At 41.4% G+C, this 22,389-nt stretch overlaps 1 protein-coding gene across 2 annotated transcripts in view; it reads left to right on the forward strand.

Annotated features, from left to right (window-relative positions):
- trpc5a (transient receptor potential cation channel, subfamily C, member 5a) overlaps positions 1 to 20,248 on the forward strand; it is a 109,470-nt gene extending 89,222 nt beyond the window's left edge. Inside the window, exons 13-18 of one of the 2 annotated variants that reach the window (XM_085394401.1) lie at positions 3,802 to 3,997; positions 4,449 to 4,635; positions 6,973 to 6,998; positions 13,364 to 13,402; positions 15,464 to 15,553; positions 18,424 to 20,248. In XM_085394401.1, the coding sequence (XP_085250527.1) occupies positions 3,802 to 3,997; positions 4,449 to 4,635; positions 6,973 to 6,998; positions 13,364 to 13,402; positions 15,464 to 15,553; positions 18,424 to 19,452 (1,567 nt within the window). In that variant the 3' untranslated portion in view covers positions 19,453 to 20,248. Of the gene's footprint in view, positions 1 to 3,801; positions 3,998 to 4,448; positions 4,659 to 6,972; positions 6,999 to 13,360; positions 13,403 to 15,463; positions 15,554 to 18,423 lie in introns of both variants that reach the window. The other variant, XM_085394393.1, reaches the window with a different exon arrangement.
- Positions 20,249 to 22,389: the final 2,141 nt, after the last annotated feature.

The raw sequence follows: 22,389 nt of genomic DNA on the forward strand, positions 1-22,389 counted from the left end.
AACAATAGAGAAATAAGGAGTGGCACAAGATTTATGCACAGTACTCTATGCAGTGGATTCTTTTCAATGTCAGTGTGACTACTTTTGATCTGTCACGGAGGAAACACTCACCTTTCTTTTGCCCTTTCAGCAGAAAGACATAAGATTGTTTTTGCGCAATAGAATCAAAATAAACTACATTTATATAACATGTTTGTTCCATAAAATGTGTTTTAGAAAAAGATTAAAAGATTCAATAAAAAAAACAAACTCAAAATGGAAATCATTAAAACAAAACATTATAGATGAAAGCTAAAAAATACCAAAGACAAGAAGAGAATAAAGCATTCATGAAATCCTTTGAATAACAGAAAAGATTTAAAGGGCACTGGTGATGTTAGCACTGATCCCAGTTGGCTGACTGTCCCACAGATTTGGAGCTGTAATGGCAAAGGCCTCGTCACTGTTTACTCACCTAGCTGCCGGAGCAGGCCGCCTGCTGGTGGTACCTATGGGAGTGATAACAACTGATAACGGGCATTCAGTGGGCTGATAGTGCTGAAGTTATGGGTGAGAGAAGGAGCAGGTGGAAAGAGGAAGAAATATGGAGTGGAGAGGAGAGATTTGGAGCGAGAATGGAAAGAAGAGAAAGGACTGAAGGTGAGGAGAGCAGGAGGACAGAGAGAGAAAGCAAGGAGTTGAAACAAAAAGTGGAAAGAAGAAGAAATGATGAGAGAGTAGAAAACAGTGAAAAAGAAATGAGACAAATAAGGACACAAGGGTCAAAGAACAGAAGCATAAAGGAGGCAAGATGGGGAGAAAGGGGGATGAGAAAAAATAGAGAATAAACAAGGACTGATGGTAGTGAGGATAGGAGTGGAAATGGTGAGAGTGAGGAAGAGTAATAGGAAAGGAAAAATTAGGGAAGGAAGTGAGAAAAGCAGGGAATGGAAAGGGTAAACAAAGGAGATGGAAAAGTTAAAGTAAAGAGGGAAGAAAACAAGAACTGAACATGAGAATAAAGGAGGAATGGAGAAAAACAGAAGGATATCGGAGAGAAGGAAACAAAAATAGATGAGCGAGAACAAGGAGCAAAGAATAGATAAGGTGAGGTGAAAGACGAGGACACAGTCAATGAGACGGGAGAGGATGCAAACGAGGAGAGGAGAAGAAACAAGCAAAGAAAAGAAAGAGAGAAGATCAAATAAAAGGTACAAGCGTGCAAGACGAAGGGGACGAGGACAAGTGGGTGAAGCCGAAGCAGAGATATGAAAAACCAAGCTTGGATAACAGGAAACAGCAGAAAGGTGGAGAAGGGGAGGACTAATGAATTACTGGATACTAGAGATTGCATCAAATGTTGCTTGGCGAGAATTTCGAGGGAGAAGACGAGGAGGTTTGTTCCTCCTCACTTCGGTTGAAAGTTCACCGCCTCTCGTTTCTCCCTCCTCCCGCTCATTGTTCATTCCCCTCCTAAACACGTTCCTCCCCCCCTCGTTTCATAACTGTGGTGCAATATCATGCTTGGTTGCTTCATTCATCGTGGATTCAATCCCACCCCCCAACCTCCCTCACCCCGCCTCTCTTCATTTACACAATCTCCGAAGTTTCTCGCCCTCTCTGTCTCTCTCTGCGCCGAGCGAGCGCGCACACAAACATTGAAACCATCGCTCACACGCAGCCTGTACGCCGATTGATACAGCGATCACTCACACATGCTGGTGACAACACACAGTCCTGCTGCGATGAGAATAAATGCTGGAGTCTTAAATATTTTATGCAGCACAAATATAACACCCCGCAGACAAAACCTCTCTCTCTCTCGCTCTTTTTCGCTCTTTCATTCTCATGATGTAGTGTCGGCCGCTACCAATTTCATCAAAAATTCAATAACCTCCCCTGTAACTGGGACTGTCACACAAACAGAGGGGAAAAAAAGACTGAGAGACCGAGACAGACCGAGCAGCGAAGGGAAATAAAATAAGGAGGTAAACAGAGGAATGAAGTGACACAGGGAGATGATAAGAGTCGGTGGAAGGAGGGGAGAAAAGAGAGAGGGTGGGGAAAAAATCAATGCAGATGGAAACTGAGAGGAAACCTGGGGTGGTAATAAGTGAAGATTACAGAAGTGAAACTTCTGGAGTTGTTTTTAGGTCCGAACCCAAATTTTGTAACCAAAGCCGAGTGAAGCAGGTTTGGTTCGCTGTTTATCTGCAGTGACATGCACACATCACACCTACATCCAGGCGCTGCTTCTGGGTTCAAGATTAACAGTTGTGGGTCATATTTGAGGAGAAAGCAGAGAAGCGAGGTGAGGTACAGAGGCTTTTTTGGTTTTTTGAACCATATTTTTTGCAGGTCTCTTTCTGCCTTTACAACGAGTGTTCAGCAGAAGCACAGGTGGTCCGCTTTAATCATGGACAAACTGAGCATTTATTGAACGCACACGCCATTGCAGGCAGACCCTCGGGGGCTTTTTACTACAGTGACATTTGTGCTTAAAAGGTCACAAGACAAATGCAAGAGCTCAGTTTGCAGGCGTGAGCTGCACGGACGCAACCTGAGGTGAATGAACTTTGTAAAATGAGAATAATTTTTGAAAGCCAAGCCTTAACCACATCACCGGCACGTCATAACACAGCTTTGTGAAGGTGTAGATGGGTGAGGTGTAGCTGGACAAACCTCCCAGGGAGCCCGAGGCAGGGAACAGCTGTGCACCTGATAACCTCGATTTTACACAGCAATTTCATCATTTTAGAAATTCGCTCTGGTCTGGCCTGTGGATGCTAAAACATTTTAGGTAGTAGCTTTGGGGTAAACAGAACAAGCCTCAGGCTGTCACAAGCCTAGATTAATGGGAAGGTTGCATCAGGAAGGGGTCTGGTACAAAGTCAGTCAATTATCCAAGAAAAGGATTGACCTGTAAATGTTCGTTGAACCAGTTCTCTAGGACTGAAGTGTTATCTTTCTCTGTTCATGTTTTTATTCAGAGCCAAGATGGAAATGTGGTTGTGCATTTTGTAATTAAGCAAACAGATTTCGAACAAATGTCTAATTACCCAAAAATGAAATGTGTGAAGACATCATTTTCAGGGTCATTGGAGTGACGGCGGGTCAGTAATCTACCCTTAGGAAGGACACATCGCCGTATTGTCTCAGTGCAGGAAAAAACTGCTTCACTGTGTATTTGATGCTCATCTTTCTCCTGCTGCAGCATGTAATGTGTTGCCATCTGGATGCAGGTTCTGTGCCAACAAATGCCGACTCGGTTTAACTCAGCACTGATATTACTAACTCTGATCTGTGGCCATTTTCTGATAACAATTGCAGATTTGTGCATTTAAATGTTAAACTCATATGCAGGTAAAGTTTTAGTCTCCACTCACTGCAGCTTTAGCGATGTGAGAGCAGTTTTGCTTAGCCCAGTCATAATGAACTTACATCTGTCAGCTTATAACATTTGCTTCTACCCAAAAAGACATTTCCTGTGGGTGGTTTAAATCTCATATCAATCATGCTGACAACATTAGCTGAGTGTTCAGTTTGGATTTGAATTTCTATTAAATTGCAAATCAGTCTAAATTTGTTTTGCTTGTCAGCTGCATTTGAAAACACACATAACTGGGAGACGAGTGGTTTAAACTGAGTGAGTGTCTAAATAATGCGCAAATTAAAGCTTGGAGTTAGAGACAGGTTTATATAGATAAAAGCTATTTATGCGTTGTCTCTCTGGTTTGTTGCATTATCCTTTTTGTTTAAAAGCAGTTTGTTGTTGTGATCTTTTGAAGAACCTTATGAAGTTTCCTCTCTCTCTGTCCTCAGGTTATTTGAGACTCTCCAGTCTCTCTTCTGGTCCATATTTGGGCTGTTAAATCTGTACGTCACCAACGTGAAGGCTCGCCACGAGTTTACGGAGTTTGTCGGGGCAACCATGTTCGGGACGTACAACGTTATCTCACTGGTGGTTCTGCTCAACATGCTGATCGCCATGATGAACAACTCCTACCAACTCATTGCTGTGAGTGAAAGCACGAGTGTGCTGAAAGGATTAATGAGTGAGGGGAAGCTTGTTTGGTGTCATTTGTCCAGTGAACACTCTTGATCTCAGTTCCTATACCGTGAGAAGTTTGTTTGTTTAGGGTTAGTGTGCTTTCTGTTTTAATCAGGATGCGACCGTCACTGCATGTTAAATTACAAAACACTATAAAAATGGCCACAAGTTTTCTCCATAATCTGAAAGATCAATGATAATTATGAAATTCATCAAATTACTTTTATAAGAAGTTAAGATTTCATGCTATGGTGTGAACTGCTCCCTGCAAAGAGAATTTGATATGTTAAATATTGAAGTCAAATATTTAAGTTCAGTGGACGTTATCAACCATTAATGAAGAGGAATTCAGAGATTTCAGATGTCTGTCCTTGTCACTTGAGCTTGTAAATTCAGGTGCCTCCTTCTCCTGCTGCAGGACCATGCTGACATTGAGTGGAAGTTTGCACGCACCAAGCTGTGGATGAGTTACTTTGACGAGGGCGGTACGCTGCCGCCTCCGTTCAACATCATTCCAAGCCCCAAGTCCTTCTGGTACCTGCTCATGTGGCTCCACAACAAGCTGTGCAGGACAGGGCAGCCGCCCGGGGAGGAGACGCACAAATGTGAAAACCTGCGGGAGTTCACGGTAAGTGGAGGCAGAATAAGGTAGAGGCTCACAGTATCTGGATTCTGTTTGCGACATTCTTGTTGAGCTTAACCATAATGGTTCCCTCTTAAATTATTATTTTGTCACTGAAAGCATCAACAGTCTGTTCAGATGTTTGCACAGCATCTTTCTAATTTGCTTTTTCTGAGTTTAACTCTTGGGCAGGGTTTCACAACCTTGTGGTGGTGCAAGGTTTCAATTGTAAATTGAAAAGGACACTATAAAAGACAGATAAAACAAGAGCCCAAAAAACCTACACAATCTGCTCTCTAGACACAATTTCAAAACCAAAGATTTGATGTATTTATAGAAATATAGAGATAGAAATATTACACATTGTTTAATTAAATTCAACCTGGAAGTTGTTTCATAATCTTGCTGACGATGTCGAGGACAAGCGGTAGTTATAGATTATAACTCTGACACTGGGTGAGAGACACCCACCCTGGACAAGTCCCTCTCTGCGTTATGTTCAGTATTTGTTGAGGATATGAACGGGAAGATGGAAATTATAACTATTTCCCTGTTTTCTTGCAAAAGTGAAGTACAAAATATTTGATGGGAAGGATGGACTGTTTGTACTGAAGCACATGTATTGTTTTATTTCCTTTATTCTTTGTGTCATCCTTGTTGCCTTCTGCACTCCAGTCCCAGACAGGAATGTGGTTTAGTCTGTTTGTATTTGGAAAGATGGAGATGAATTTTGAAAATGACTGATGGTGACAGAACAAGATGCAGCTGCCAGGATCAAAACTCTGCAGTTATGAGACACTCAGAACAGCAGCTGCAGACGAAACCTTTAAAGTTCACAACGTTGAGAAAAAACTGGAGTCGCTGCTAATGTGTGAACTAATATGCTATGTGTGCGCAAAGCCTACAAACTGTCCTGGGCTGAAGACTGAAGAATTTACAGGCCATAAATGGAAACTTAGCTGGAGGTTTGAACTCTTCCCTCATAAAGACTACATTCGATGATCTTCTCTATACCCTTAATGACAAGTTTTGACACCTCAGTGTATGTCAGTAAAGTCGTGGTTTGATGACCATTGGAATCATTCCTGGGTTTTTCTACAGGTAGCTGTAGAGGCAGAGACTACTCTCACTGGAAATCTGTCTGAAATATGACAGAAACCACTGAGTTCAGAAAAGAGAAACAACGGTTTCAGGGGCAAAGACCTGAAGAATGACTGTGGTAAACTTCAACAGACTGCTATGGAGTGAATCTTGGGCTTTTCTGTGTGGAGTTTGCACATTCTACCTGTCCGTGTGTGTATTCCCTTCTTTCTGACATCCAAAGACGTGTCTGATAGGTTGACCGATGACTCTAAATTGGCCATATGTGTGAATGTGAGAGTGGATGGCTGAATGACTGGTGGACCTCATCTCTTGCCCTGTGATGGGTGGAAAACACCTCCATGACTCTGAAAATGAAAAGATGGATCTTCTTTAGCTTGTAAATCAGAATGAAAAGCTTAAAAGCCAAACTGTACTACAAAGGTCTTTGATGCAACTAAAATCTTCAGAAAGGCTCCTTAGGGGACTTTTATGCTGCTGTCACACTAAGGAAGACAGATTATTGCAACCTTGTCCAATAAACTTGTGATTGTTCCCTTTGAAATTACTTGTGTGCAGGAGCAAAACAGCAATGATTTCAACTCTCTGTCTGTTAGAGTTGAAATGGGAACTTGCAGATCTGTCGCCAGCTGCATGCATAGGCCATCTTACATCTGCCTCTTATGTCCGAGACAGAAATTTGTCCACAAATAGTGACGTAGTCGCTGCAGGACAGTTATTTACCTGCAAAATGACACCGGTGCTTGATTTATATAGGAATATAACCAGATTGAAAACAGCTGAATCATCTTCACTATTGCAAAAAGGCACACTGTGTGTACGTTTTGCTAACCTGCACAGACTGACTCCCATTGATTGCTATGTGTTGACAATCTGTCTGCGCCAGACTGACTTGCCAGTCTGTCTGAGAGTAAATGCAGTCAGCCCGAGTCGGACAGCACCGTGTCTTCATGTGTAATCGCCTTATAATTGAAAATGCTTGATCAATCAACTACTTAGTCAACTAATCGGCCTCTAAAAGCAAATTCAGTGCAATCACTGCGTGGCTGGGTATCGTCACTGATTTCTAGAATCGATTCGATTCCGATTCACAATGTCCTGAATCGATTTGATCCACGATTCGATTCGATTCGAATCTGGGAAATTTTGCCTCAGACAGTCAGAAATAATATAATTCAGATCAGTACATTTACATATTTTTGTATCTATAAAAAGGAAGCTGACACTTTCCAGACTTTATCAAAGGTGTAAGCATCACAGCAGAGGCCTTTGTGTCAAAGTAGCTGAAGATAAAACAGAAAAACATGAAGGTGATTTTCCTGGCCTGGGATTTTATATAAGTATTCTGCAGTACATCAGAAACGAAAGAAAACCATTAATCAGCATATGAACATTACCTCTGACGTTACAGCGGTTTTATTAGAGACACGGCTAACAGGCATTTTGTATTTTAAAAAGTTTACATTTGTTCAGAAGCCTGTTGAACGGCAGAAATGAGGTTTTCTTTTCGGAAGTAAGTAAAAAAAACATCGGCCGACAGCGCTGTAAACAACAGTAGACTTGTGCGTAACAAGCAAGCGAATAATGCAGAAAACAGATTTTTAGACTGAAACTGTTCTTGAAGTACAGAGAGAGAGAGAGAGAGCTGTGCATGAAGTGTGATTTTATTGTGGTGGAAGCAAAACAGTAAAAGTAAGAGTGAATTCATGACGATGTTTTTGTGAAGCGTAGTTTGGATCTTCTTTTGCTGCTGGTTCGGTCAATATTGTTTGGAGAGAGATAAAACTAACAGCTTTAGAATCGGCGCAAAAAGGACGTAAACACAAAGCGCCGACCCGCCGAAACATCAGAATCGGCGAGCTGTCGGCTTTCAGCCCCGACCGTGTGCGTGCCGTCAGGTGCAGTCACATCTCACTGATTCTGATCCGCGGGTCGGCGCTTTGTGTTTACATCTTTGTGAAGAAGCCGTGTTCCTGCTCTCATTTACAGTTTTAAATGTTTGGTGGTTGTTGAAATTTTGTGAGGTTTCACCTGAGATTCTGGAATTTTGGGCAAAATACATTTATATTAAAAAATCAATTCAGGATTTTAATGAATCGATGTCACGTTATCCAAGCCAGAATCGATTTTAATCGATGAATCGATTATTAAAACCCACCCCTAGTGACAACCAATCTTTCCTAGTAGCGATCAGGTCACTAACCTATTTTTAGGTTCTCTAGTGGGGTGTCAAACATAGGAATTTTCCACTATAAATACAGGACAGTCTGGGCAGTAAGCTACCAGGAATTTTTATTTTGCACATTTGCCATTTAGAAATCAGGGACTTATTCTTGAGATTGCACTTGTTTTTCTTATATTATGATATGTCAGGGATTAATTAGCTTCACTGGTCCGGCCCACGGTGTAAAATTAGTTTGACATCCCAGCTCGAGTGTGACTGAATCACAGAAGAAACAAAACTAATTTAAATAATAATAATAATGATAATAACAGTCCATTTCCATTAGCTGAGAAAAGCTGAACAGCTGCTTGTGAGGAGTTTATGCCTCATGTATTTAAAAAGCTCTCATTAAAATAATGTATTTGGGTTTGGTTTGGGTTTTTTTTAGCCAAAATTGATTTGACAGTAGTCCCAATATAAAAGCCACAATATTTACAGCAGTATTTCTCTTTTAAACTTTGACATACTGTATTTGTCTTCTGCTGACTCTGAATTTTGGGGGTTTATTACACAGACAACTGTGATCAGCCTACATACACTAGAGTAACAGAGATTTGTGAAACCTGACAGAAATCCAGGCTTTTTCTTCTTATGACTGAACATTTCGGGTTGATGGTTTGGTTTGCTGTGAAGTACCGACTGAAATAGAAGCAGCATAAAGCAGCAGAGTTAGTACAAAAAGTGAGTGGGGAGGCGGAGGAAGGACTTGTCAGCTGATGTTCTTTTTGTGATTAATAAAATCATGGAGATCCAAATGATCTGCAGTGAATGTGGCTTTTTTGACCTCTGAGCAGTCGCCCACCTGATCAAAGCAGAAGGACTCGGTCTGCTTGCAGTGACGGTGGATTAAAGAGGCAAAGAAAGAGCCGAACACAGAAAAAGCCTAACAAATACAATCGCACCGCACGTGGACGAACATCAGCTGCGTTTCTATAATCACAGAAGGAACATCGGCAGATAAACACATTTAACAGCCCAGTCAGCTGGAGAGAGCCGGCGAGCACGCGGCGCAGAGCGATAATTCACACACACACACACACACACACACACACACACACACACACACACACACACACACACACACTGCAGCTGGCATGCTCACCTCAACTGAAGTCAGCTGAGTTATATAAGCCAACCAGCCCACATAGGTTCACAGAGACACACACAGCACTGCAGAGATCTGATTGAGGGAGAGAGCCTGTGTGTGTGTGTGTGTGTGTGTGTGTGTGTGTGTGTGTGTGTGTGTGTGTGTGTGTGTGTGTGTGTGTGTGTGTGTGTGTGTGTGTGTATTAAGAGTAAACACAAAAACAGCGTGAGATATGAAGAATAATGATTGCTCTGAAGAAAGGGACGGGGTTGAAGTGGAGATGGAGAGGTGAAACGGCCGTGATTGGGCCGAGATGAAAACAAAATGAAAAAATGCGAGATACGAAACAGGAGAGAGATGATGGATGTTTGTGTGACAGATGCAGAAATGAAGGAATGCTGATAAGGACGACGAGCCTTTAGTCGTCTCGACGCCAATGAAACATCGAGTTACGGCTGACGTGCATCTGCGGCTGACAAATATCCGGCCAAATATTCGTCTGTTTTCTGATATTGTTGAGATTTTAAAAGGAGCAAATTGGTTTGAATGAGCTCTCTGTTTCTCGTGTGTCTAGGATTGTGATAAAGTTGATGTGTGAGGTTAAAAAAATGATACTTTGCCCCATAAAGCCTTTACATTACCATGTAAAATGAACTTGTGGATCTCACCACAGCTCCTCCATGTTCAAAATCCTCCCAACCTATGACCAGTTGAGTTATGTTTCTGAACACAGTTTTTCAGCTTTTGTCGTGTCCCTGAACACCACGCTCTCGTATGTCAGATACTGATTTGTGTGCATTTACGTGAAATCAGTGTTTTCCACTTTTAAAAAGGAGAAAAAGTCTACATTTGGATGTGAAACACTTTACTTTTTTTTTTTTATTTAAAATGATTTGAGCATTAAAACTACATGTTTTGGAAAGTCATAGTTTGGGTTAAACTGTTTGGTGCTGCATCACATTGAGATCTGGTGACTGTGGAGGCCATTTGAGTTCAGTGAACTCATTGTCATGTTCAAGAAACCAGATTTGTGGATTCGGTTTGAGCTTTGGGACACGGTGCATTATCCTGCTGGTAACTGCCATCAGAGGCCTGGTACACTGTGGTCATAAATGGATGGAAATGATCAGCAACAATACAACTCATGCAAACTGTGGCATTTAACCCTCTAAAGCCTAACCTGTTGCTGGTGTCAGAGAGGTTTTTGCAACATTTTTTTAAACATCCGAAACTCCCAGAACTCCTGAACCATTTGCACAATTAAAGTAATTCCAATGCTTCCTGAAAGCAGCAACTCTGCACTTTTCAATGATATTAGGGTGAATACAGTAATCCCAGTCATGGCGTCACAGCAGCCCCAAGAAGACAAAGGTTTGTTGACAGATGAGACAGACTTTGGGTTCTTTGTACCATTATTTTTACTGTGTCCTGTGTTATTTGCCGAGATTTGGAAGGAGGCACCTTGCATGGGTTTACCGTGACTCTCATATCACTGAAAAGCACAGACTTGCTGCTTTCAGGAACTGCTGAAATTTTTCAATTGGTTCAGGAGTTACAGTAGTTTGTGCTCACAGCGGTTTTAATGGGTTAAACAAAGCTCTAACGGACCTAAAGCGTGCCAAGAAAATATTCCCAATGCTATCACAGTATCAGCCGCCTGAACCATGATGGATCCACTGCTTTCATGTTGTTTAAACCAACTTCTGACGCTACAATCTCAGCGTTTCAGCAGAAATCAAGACTCACCAGACAGGAAGCTATTATCCAGTCTTCTGTCCAGTTTCACTGAGGTGGTAGAAATAACAGTAATAGACTAAGTTTCCTGTTTCTAGCTGACAGGAGTGGCGTCCGGTCTTCTGCTGCTATAGCTCATCTGGTTCAAGGTCTGACATGCTATGCATTCAGAGATGCTTTTCTGCATACCTTGGTTGTAGCGAGTGGTTGTTTGAGTTTATGCTCCTATCAGCTCAAAGCAGTCTGGCCGTTCTGCTCTGTTTTCCCAGAGAACTGCTGCTCACTGGATAGTTTTTCATTAAACTCTAAAGATGGTTGTGTGGGAAAATCCAAGCAGAGAATTAATTAATTAATCTCCTTTCCTCCTCAATGTGATGCCCATGCTGTTTTGCATTGAGCAGTTGTACCCAAAAAAGGGCCACTGAGTGCACGTGCTGCAGATAACAAATATATTTCCATTTGAAATGCATTCTTTTCAAACTCATCTGAATCACAAACACAGATTGTTTTTTATGACTAGTTCATGTTTTGCTGTGGGACCGAGCAGGCAAACGTGGAAAGCCAGAGGCAGGAAGAACAGCAGCGCAGACATATGTGACAGTAGATGTTACATGAAGTCACACAGCAGGAAAGTGAGGAGCTGTCGTGGTGGAGGTGGGAGGTGTTTTGCCAACTGCAGATTTATTGTTTTTTATTAATATTATTTAATTTGTTGTGATCAGATAACTGTCTAGATCCTGCATTTAAAATCCTTAGCTACAAGAACATCAGCACACAATACACATAAAGTAAAATGACTCATAATAAAAAGGAAAAATTCGATCATATATTTTATTGTGTTTTCTGAGCTTTTTTTTTTTTTTTTTTAAACCTGTTGTCACTTTAGTGCAGTGGTTACTTGTATGGGTTTGATGTGAAAACAGATGTTTTCTCTACTTTTTTCTGAACTCCTTTAACGGTTTCACCTCGATTTATCTATTATTCTATATGTGATATCGTATTGCGAAATCTGCACGTATTCATGTCTGTTTGTCTTCTTGAGTTCAGCAAAGTCTGCAGCAGAGTGACAAGTCCTGTGTCTTAGGTTTGGTTTGCTGTAGCCCGCTAAAAATAACCTTCATGCTCCCAGCATGCTCGCCTCGATTTAATTTATTATTGGATAAGGTGAGAAAAGCCTTTTATAGAGGAGAGATTCACATTTCTGCTCGTTTCTGCCACTGTAATGATTGTGATTCTGGATGACAGCACTGAAATGTGAATGAAGGGCATAACTTGGCCCTTTAAACTGTTACATATATAATAGTTTTGAGTGGAAAAAAATGATTAAATGAAATTCATTATTCGGCACCTCTCTAGTATGAAGGATTGTAAAAGCTTAATTTTCTTATGAAATTCCCAAAATCAATTTGTTACCTGGCTGCTTTTGGTTCAGTTTGGCACTAGAAGACAGATAAACTCTCTATAAAAATGTCAGATTTATCATCCTGATGATGATCTCTATAAACCGATATGAATATGCATATTTGTGGTTTCTGTTTGTAGTCTCGTTTCTGTGGCACAATCGCGTTTGAACAGGCTCGACTAGCTCAAAGGTAAACAGTCTATGTGGAGAGCAAAAAGAGGGGACACATTAGCAAATTTCCGGGCTCAGTTCACCAGCTGTCATCCTTTGATTCAGCAAAGTTTTTTTTCTTTCAGTTTACCTGTATTTGAAACAGTGACAGGCAGAAACGTTTGCCCACCCGCTCCAAATTGGGTTTTGTTGTCAGAAGCTAAGTCGAAATATTGTAGCCAGAGCTTCCCCAAACTGCTTTGACAACCCAAAAAATTGGATGTGAAACTTCTAAGAAGGGTAATCTGGTTAAAGGGTACACTCTAAACAAAACCTTGCAGGTGTTTTTTTTTATGAAAAATAAGAAAATGAGAGGGAGAAAAGAGGAAAGTTGGTGAATAAAAAGGTGCAGAGGATTAGTGAGGAGGAAGTGAGGGCAGCTTTGAAGAGGTTGAAGAGTGGTTGGTAAAAGGACTGGGTCTTATATAGTGCCTCTCTACTCTACCTGGGCACTCAAAGCATTTTGTACAACTTTTTATGCTTCATGACAATCCTGTGGAGGTATGGAGTCAATTAGAGAGGGCAGTGACCAGACTGTTTAACACAATCTACCAAATCACAGAGAAGATTCATGGGTGTAGTGAAGGAGGACATGCAAAGGGTTAAGTGACAGAGGATGCTAGGGAATAGGGTAAGATAAAGGCAGGTGATCTGCTGCAGTAACCCTTAAAAGGGTACAGCAGCGAGAAGAAGAAGAGCCAAACCTTAATAAAAATGGTCCCATAGAGGAGTTGACCCCAAATATACCAGATGAAAGTGTCATTGTTGCCTCCTTGCCTCCTTATGTAGGCTTTGTTGGTCTTTGGTGGCGAGAGGGCGTTCCCTGCGCTCATAAGTGAGGGTACAGTTTAGTTGTAAGGGAGTGCACATTTTTGGAGATACAGGAGTAAAAGAACTTTTTGCTAAATGTGGAAAACCATGTATTAACACAACATTTCTTCTCTTTGCAGGAGCGTCATGCCGACAGTCTGAGGCAGAATCAGCACTACCAGGTGTGTAGTTCCTGCACAGTCTTCATCTTTACTGACATACAGTAGGAGTGTCCTTACTACTTTTCCCCACACTGCTTTGCCAGCAAACTCAGTGCCTTCAGGTTTATAGTCACTGAGTTATATGTAAAGTCCCCACTTTGTATTACTACTCGGTCTCGCTTCCATTTGTTTGACTCTTGTCCAAAGATGGCCACATGTGGCTACAGAAAGCCAGTACTTCCATCTGGCTGCCATAATGCAAATGTTGAGGCTTCAACATTGAAAACCAGTGAATCTGTGATTCTAAAGTGTATGATTCAAGGGTGCTGTAGGGTTCAGTAAAGGCTCGCTGATAAGGCCAATGTAATCCAGATGCTCTGAAACATCTTCACTGTTTCTCTTGAACGTCAGGTAACTATTATCACCTGAGAATTTTTTAACCCCCTTGGCCTTAAAAATCACTAGAGAAAAGCTTGTGTGCTTTTCATCTCGTGAATAGCAAAAGGTCTGATTACTGTGAATCCAAGTGAATTTGTGTTTTGAGAGTTTTGCTCTACTTTGAGTTACAAAGACAGTGAGCACCTTTTTCAGTAAACGAAACCGTGTATTGTTTTTGGCAGCTGTAACCCTCCGTTTGATGTCCAGCTTTAAGGGGATTTTTTTCAGTATTAGTAGAGCAAATCAACCAAAACTGAGCTCTTTTATTTTGACACCTCAGCACTGGCAGGGACTACAAACGCAGGAACGCCAGTACTTTGTATTTGGCAGTGCTGATTGTTACTTTGATATCCGTCCATGTTTTTTAAGGTTTGCTGCAGGAATCTGTCCTGCATTTTAACAAGAGTGTGTGGTGTGTCTTGGCAGAGGCGGAGAGTGACAGCATGCCAGACCGTCCTGTTTGGCAGGCACAGGTGTTGACTGTGGGAGGATGCAGTGTGTTAGTGTGTGCGCGCACTGTTGCAGTGTGTCAGGGTTTGAATTGCCACCCACTGAGCACCAAATGCTTGTGAAATTTGTCTTTGGTCTGTAAATCAATGAGGGTGACCCGCCTCATTGGCTGATTACTTAATGAGACAATAACATTTAAATTCCTACACAGGGTTGAATTGTGCTGCATTGCAATGTTCACACAGCTCAGACAGACACAGAGCACAACAATATAATATCTGAATGAATAAAGATTCAGTGGGTTTTCAGTACATTAGAAATCAGTAAAAGTCAGTGTATCATGGAGATGGATTTAGCCAGTATAGTAAGTACTTAGTAAGTTTGTGAAGTTTCTCTTTGTAGGGATTATTTTTTCAGTAGGAGCACATCCTTGATTTGGAGGCGATTTGTTTGGAGGGATTTACAGAGAAGATACATACAAGCTTAAACGTCCAAGAACTACAAGACACTCTCGCGGCTTTTTAAAAACCCCAATTTAGCATTTTAACTTAATTCTTCATGGCACAGATTCAACAAGCTGCTGGAAACTGTTGAGACAACGCCGGTCTCTGCAATTCTTTTGGTCCTGATAGAGATCACGCTGAGATGTTTCCATGTTTTACACAATCCTTTTATTACCCATTATTCTTACAGATGCATCTGGAGATCAGCACACTGCACTCCTATGCAGTCCTATGCTAAAGGCTGATCTAAAGAACTCCACACAACAGTTACAGTTATAACCTCTGGTCTCCTCCCCCCCACAATAGAAATACACTAGTACAGTGGCCAAGGGTGCTGACACCCTGACCCCCAAATCCTTTTAAGGTAGTGTGCGTTTGCCCTTTGTTTGCCCCTCACTCTCAGTAACTCTTGCTTCCTCCCCTAGGGGTGGGGGTTGATTGTCCTCCTGCCTTGCACCCCAGTTCTTTGTTGATTTTTGACAATCTCTACATGCCCTAAATTCATGTGATTGGTTGATTTGATATTAACAACAATGACCTGTGAACTGGCTGTAACCAACGAAAGAGCAGTTGAGAGTACAGAGAGGGTGGAGTGTGAAGCTATCAGCAGGTGTTAGCATAGACTGGACAGGTCCATCACAAAAACACAACCACATGCTAGCAATGAAATTATGGCACCTGTCTCCAACAGGAAGTGATCCGGAACCTGGTGAAGAGGTACGTGGCAGCAATGATACGCAGTGCCAAGACAGACGAGGGACTGACAGAGGAAAACTTTAAGGTGGGTGATCAGAATAAAGACAGAACACCTCTCACATGCTGTAAGTAATGAGTGTAAAATCCATCTTTCTTCAGGTTTGCAGCAAATCTGTAATTAAAAGCTTCACAGGCCAGTCTGCAGAAACAGAGCACAGCAACTGTTTATGTATGTTAGTGCTGTGATAATAGTGCAGGTTTCATTGATACCAGATGCAGAGCTGCTCTTCGTCTCTACTGAGATTTATCAAAAGATTTTTAATAACCACCTCCTGCCCCAAATCTACAGCTCTCATCAATACCAGCCATTAAGTCAATAACCCTTGAAGAGAGCTTCTTTGCCTTTCCAAAATATTCTGGGCCATAAATTATTCTGAGCTGCTTTTACCTCCCGAGTCTGTTTCTCATGAAGCCCTTGGAGCCCAGCCTGGGCTTTGAAGTGGAAAGTTCCTCTGGGTTTTTCAATGCAAAAACAACATCAGGTGCACATCATACTCAATCAATGTTCACACCCCGAGTGTGCTCGTGTACTTCTGTGTGTACTAATGTAGAATACGGGAGTTGTAATTGTGCAGAAAGTGCGCGTTTGTGTGCTTAAAAACACATAGCTAAGATCAGGTGCATGCTGAAGTCAGTTTTTACTCTCCCCAGTGAAGCATTTGGATCCCATATGGTGAGACAGACAAAAAGGATTTTTTTTTTAGCAGAGTTATTTGGGTCTTGTTGCTCTCTGTTTTGCAGGAGAAAAATGCAGCAAGCAGCGAGTTACAGTAAACAGAGTGCATGTTTATGCAGGCATTTATGGTAATTTTCTGTATTAAAGCTACAGGCTAAATTCATGATGCACGTGATCTGAATGGGAATAAACATCAGCCCTCCTCCCTGGTGGATGCTTCAGAGCTAAGCAACACAGTGAAAATCTTCCAATAGTTGTTTTACTTTCTTCTTGGGGGGAAAAGGGAGAGGCAATTCCTTCCCTTCAATGCTTATCCATTTCTAGAAACCAACTGATTTAAGGAATATAATTCGTTTAATCTGTGATGAAATGATTAAAAGGCTAATCTTTGGAGATGTAGAATCCCATTTTCCAAAAATGTCCTAAAGGTCTCAATTTAAAAAGAACAAAGCAACATTACATAATATACACACTAAATAAACAGCTACAAATAATTGCTTGGCCCCGCCCATCCACAGCCTCTAGCTATTATGTAAGAAAACTGGGTACGAAGACCCACATCATACGGATGATGAAGAGAAATTCAAAGCAATTCGAATGCAGATTGTTTGTAAAACAAATAAGCAAAAGATTTGGAGTATAAACAAATGGAAACTGTTAACAGTTGTTTTAAAGTAAAGATGGCCTGAAGCAAAAAAATACAAACAAACAACATGATGGAACTCTCAGTCAGAAGAAACTGATCTAATTTGTCTCTGTTCCATGAAAATACACAGAAATATAGATATCGCATAATGTCTGGGTCGCTATACAGATTTAGATTGTACTGTAAACCAATTTTTAGAAGAAATGACAGTTCAAATAAACACGAGGGTATGTCCTAGGGCTCTCAAGGTCCTTTGGAAATTGGAAGTGTGGAGAATAAATCATGATTTCATGGTCTCAAGTTACTGAGTACCTTGTAGGAAGTGGAAGAACCAGGGTTTTAAGGGTTTGACCCATTAAAGACCGTGAAGAATAACGTTTCCACTTCTTTCTTCTTTCTTTCTTTACTCAGAGAAAGTTAGCTGCTCCATTGATCTAGCATTATATTTTGCTGACAATGCCACACAATGGCAATTACAGACATTAAAGACAAAAACCACAAGAAAGTGCTCTAGTATCATTCCCCAAAATCAAATACAACTCAGTGCTAAGTGACACTTTGGACCATACCACCTGGAATTGTTCTTTACAATTGTATTGCAAGATATAACACACCTCTGGTCATAGGATATTTGCAAAGGTGATATCGGGTACAGGGTGTGAGACATCAGTGAGTTTATCTCACCCCTTTCTTGCCACTCGTGTCTCCCAAAGTTGGGTCGCACTATGTTGTTGCTGACTTGCAATCTTACTGCCCAAGATGATGTATTCATAACAGTCAAAAAAGTTGAGTTTGGAACGCTGGTCACTTCATCATCAGTTTTACCAACAAATTTTCCATCAGCAGGAGGAAGCTATATCATTAGTACAGTACAGTACCAATGCTAGCAGGCTATCTAGCTATTAGCATTGCCATAAATACTTGTTACACTGTCATCTTCAGTACAGAAGTACTTGGTGTCAGATGTGTGGCTATACAGTTTAAGAAACTTTGAGTAAACCCTGAAGCTTCTGATATTTTAATACTGTTGGGTTAACAGACTTACTAATTTTGTCCATGTTAAACCTTTATTTTCTCTTCTTTTATGTTAAGCAGTTGAGACTAAACCTACAAGTTTCATTGATGCCAACTAAACTGAGAATAAATGTTTGCTTCTCGTCATTTCCCCTCCACCGACCCCAGTCTCTTTACACTCACTTTCAGGATTTATCCACTCTGTTTTCCTCTCTTTTTGCATGTCTCTTGACCTTGATCTTCCTCTCTTCATCACCCTCCTCTTCACCCTCTGCTTCTACAAACTAATGGTTCACCTCCCCTCTCTCAGCCAGTCATCAGCCTCATCTCTCCCACTTACCCTCCTCACCCTCACCCTCGCCTTCCCTTTCTGTGGTTTTTACTTCTTGGTTTTCCTCTGGATATTAGATATTTTTTGATATAGGGATTTAGAATTAACAGTACATCCCTCCGAATGAAAAGTAGAAGTGCTACTTTTTTTAAACCTCAATTTTAGCTTCTCATAGCAAGAAATGTTATATCCTTAGGATTTACATTATGAATTCATGTCTATCTTTAGGAGCTGAAGCAAGACATCTCCAGTTTCCGCTACGAGGTCCTAGATCTCCTTGGGAACCGGCGTCCTCCTCGGCGTAACTACTCCTCCTCCAGTGAGACAACGAAAGATGATGGTGCCATGGCATCTGAGGACGACAGCGAGTCAGGTGAAGGCACCGGAGGAGGCTTGGGAGTCCAGAGATCAAAGAGCGTGACCTTCATGACTCCAGCAGAAGACGACACAAAGCCGACACCAACGCTCGGCGTGTCTGCACTGGTGCGTTCTATTTCTGGAATGACCCAGGTAGAAAGGGGGGTAGGTGGGGAGGAGCTGGAGGAAGGTATTGAATGGGGGACAGAGGAGGAGGAAGAGGAGGGAAAACCAAAGAGCAATGGGCTGAAGACGACCGTCATCTCTCCATCCTCCACCTCTGTTGTCCCGTCGTCATCTTCATCATTCTCTTCAGCACTCTCATCATCACTCGCTCGTACAAGGAGCCGTCTGCAGCGCCTATCAGGTCCAAGTGCAAAGACGGACTCTTTCAAACGCCTCTCCTACCTGTTCTCCCGCTCCAAACGCAAAGCCCCACCCATGCCTGTCCCTGTTCAGTCCCCAGTCTCCTACACCATCTCTGACGGGTTGCTCCGCCCCTTGGGGAGCCACAGCCACTCCGACTTCGGACTCAGCAACGTGACCAGAAGCGAGACTCACCTGAACGAGATGGGCCATTCTGTTGACATCAGTAACCCGTCGTTCTCTCCTCGGAGAACGAATGGGCGAGACTCGCTTTTGACACTGCCCCTCCCGCCCCCCTGCCCCTGCCAATCCCTGCACTGTGCTTCCAACATGTCTGAGTCCAGCTCGCGCCTCCTGGACTCCAGTGAGGACGTTTTCCAGGGTGGAGGCATGGGAGGATCGGGTGATGGCAGCGTGGATGGAGGAGGGGGAGGAGGAGGGGTGATGATGATGGGCGGTTGGGTGGGACCTTGCGATGATGTCATCGAGGACAGCTGCGAGGTCATAGAGGACTCCGTCACTACACAGCTATAGAAGAAAGGGACTACCAAACTGTTTTTGTTTGTTTGCAAAATGGCTGAATATATACAGAGATGGAGAGAGACAGAGAGAGAGGGCGGAGAATTTGGTGGAATCCGTTCTAGAACTTACCTGGATGGATTTGGGATTCTGGAATTCTAGAATGCAGCACACCCGAGAATGGAGCAGGTTCTAAGGATTGACTTGATCGTCATGGTAACACCACAGAGGGCATCCTAAAGTGGCAGATGTTCATAGAGACAGTTTGTCTGGTATATTTCAGGGTTTAAACAGACACTTTCACTATTATGTGGACTTTATTGTTGGAAGGTTCTGGAGATAAATTGCTAGAACTCAGTTAAAAGTCCATAAATATCTATTTGGAAAACTTATTCCAGACAATCAAAGTATCTCAAGTTTGACGTTGTCTGGGATTTTTCAGGGTTCAGACACACACCTTTCGCTATCGCATGAACCTCATTGCTTAAAAGTTTTGGAGTTAAGTCGCTAATTAATTGAGCTGACTTACCTTGCTTGCGAGAACTCAATAAAACCTGTTTGGAGAACATTCCAGTAATTTGAAGTATCACCAGTTTGACATTGTCTGGGATTTTTTAAGATGGAAACACGCAAGTTCACCATTGAGTGAATTTCCAAGAGAGCCTAGCTACCTAGCTAAACACAGATAAATGTCATTTATCATCAAGTTTTCTTCAGTGTCACAGAAATCCATGTCCGTTCATCCATGGATACATAAGAAACATTCATTGCTAGAATCCAATTCCGCAGATGTTTAACTGCCAAAATATAAACTATGTAAGATGATAGCATTTTCTCACTGTCGCTATTACAGTTTCCAAATTATATCACAATGTCATATTTAAAATTGGCTATATATATATATATATATATATATATATATATATATTCATGAATTATTCATGAATAATTGTGAATAAAACACAAGAGAAGGAAATATGAATTTCATATCGGGGTAAAAGTATCTAATTAAAAATATGAGGATGTAAATGAGGACAAAGTAAATTACAGGAAAAGTTTGAGGCAGGTTTTGCATTGAAAATTTTGTGGTGCTTTGACATGCTGGGGTCCGCATTAAAGGGGTTGGGGAGGATGATGGTTACAATCATCCCAAATAAGTACTTTGCCAAATGGAGCTAAGTATACCTGAGCTACTAAAATACTGAACTTAACTTAACTGAACTTAAGTGTAAGCTCTTGGACAAATTACATTGATTTCTTGTTTTGTGATGAAGGTCTGTTAGGAGTTATTTTTCCCTCTCGATGGCAGTCCCCATCTTTTTGTCTGATCTTCACAACCTTCAAAAAGCCAAACTGTCTTTATATACATCTGCCATTTTCCACACATGCCACCATGAGACCAAAGGAGTTCATTTTATTTTTTTCCGAAAGATTAAAACACACATCATTATTATGGGATTACAAGGATTCAAAGTGACTTTTCAAAAAGGAAATATCCCTGTTTGGAAAGTTTCACATAATGGTTTCTTTCCCTTTAACCAAACTTCGAATCTGTATCGGAATAAAAATGGAATTAAATCATCTTAAAACCAGTGGAATTTGAATTGAACTATGCTTTTACATTCAGCTGAATGGAAGGAGATGGCACACGGAATAACGTCCCCTTTAACCATGGAACAATGGATTTAAATTTGACCGAATCACTGGGATGAACAGAAGCAGCATGGAACCTTTGCTCTGCTGTCAATAGCCTGCACCCTCTCTCTCTGCACCAACAAGGGCCAAGGAACTTTATTTTATCCTAATAACAATTATACTAGTAATAATAATAACGGTAATAATAATAAGAGACTTCTATTAATAATAATGAGGACTATTCTGGTTTCTATACACTGTCTTTGCTTCTATTTGAGTTGCCTACGATATCCTGGCTTCTCGTTCAGCTCTTCCTTAATAAGTACACTTTAACCTGGTGAATAATAAGATATTTATTGTGTGGAAGAGGGAGGAGGGATGGATAAATGGGGGTGGGAGAGAGAGCTTAAGAAACGCGGGACGTTTTAAGGAAGGAAGAACAAGGTCAGGGGAAATAAAGGCAGGAGGAATGATTGGACGAATGGAGGGAGAGGAAATGAGGCAAATAAGTGAAGGCACATAGATATGCTTGAATGAGGAACAGATGGACTAAAATGGGGATGAGTTTCCCTTTCTATCTATCTGGGAAATCTATTTAAAAGGGAAATTTCACCAGAATTTCATCATGATTTTTTTTTCTCTTGAAGTCGCTTGGTGAGGCGACTTCAAAGGGTTGGCATGAGCAGAGGCTGTTGAATTTTACTCTGGTTAATATACGACTGTCAGCGGTGAAGTAGAGAAATTATGCATGTTTGATCAAAAAAGAAAAAAAGAAAAAACACCGTTACCTGCAACACACACATGCAAGCACACACACATTCACGCACTTAAAAATCAGCTTGTGTGATGAATAGCTGCCAGCTAAAAGTATTGGTCTTGTTTTTGTTGGTCTCTCAGCAGGATGACATCACCTCCTCTTATTTCTTATTTGACTGTTTTATTCATTTTGTCCGTCCTTGTCCTCTTTTTTTCATAAAAAAGCCCTCTGGTTAGGCAGCTGTCCTGGCAGTAGAAAGCCTCAGAGCAGCAATAAATCAGCATTCCAAAATGTCACGACGTCAACCGCTGTGCATCCTGTAATCATAATGTCACGGCCAGAGCTCGGACAGCAGGTGCACAGTTAAGTGCTTAGCAGTGCCAGCCCATCAATTTAGTATTTAAAAATCAATGTCTTCTTACTTTACATTCCAGTAACAGAGGATGACATGACAACTGCTTTAATACTGTTTGATTTTAGTAATTGTGAGAAATTAAGACACAGTTGGTCATTTAGATCTTAAAAGTACAAGGATGTTTTATTTTTCATTTGAATTAGCA

The sequence above is a fragment of the Rhamphochromis longiceps genome, linkage group LG3 (genome assembly GCF_057381845.1).
Source record: "Rhamphochromis longiceps isolate RC_006_pf linkage group LG3, R_longiceps_female_GT1.1, whole genome shotgun sequence".
Taxonomy (NCBI): Eukaryota; Metazoa; Chordata; class Actinopteri; order Cichliformes; family Cichlidae; genus Rhamphochromis; species Rhamphochromis longiceps.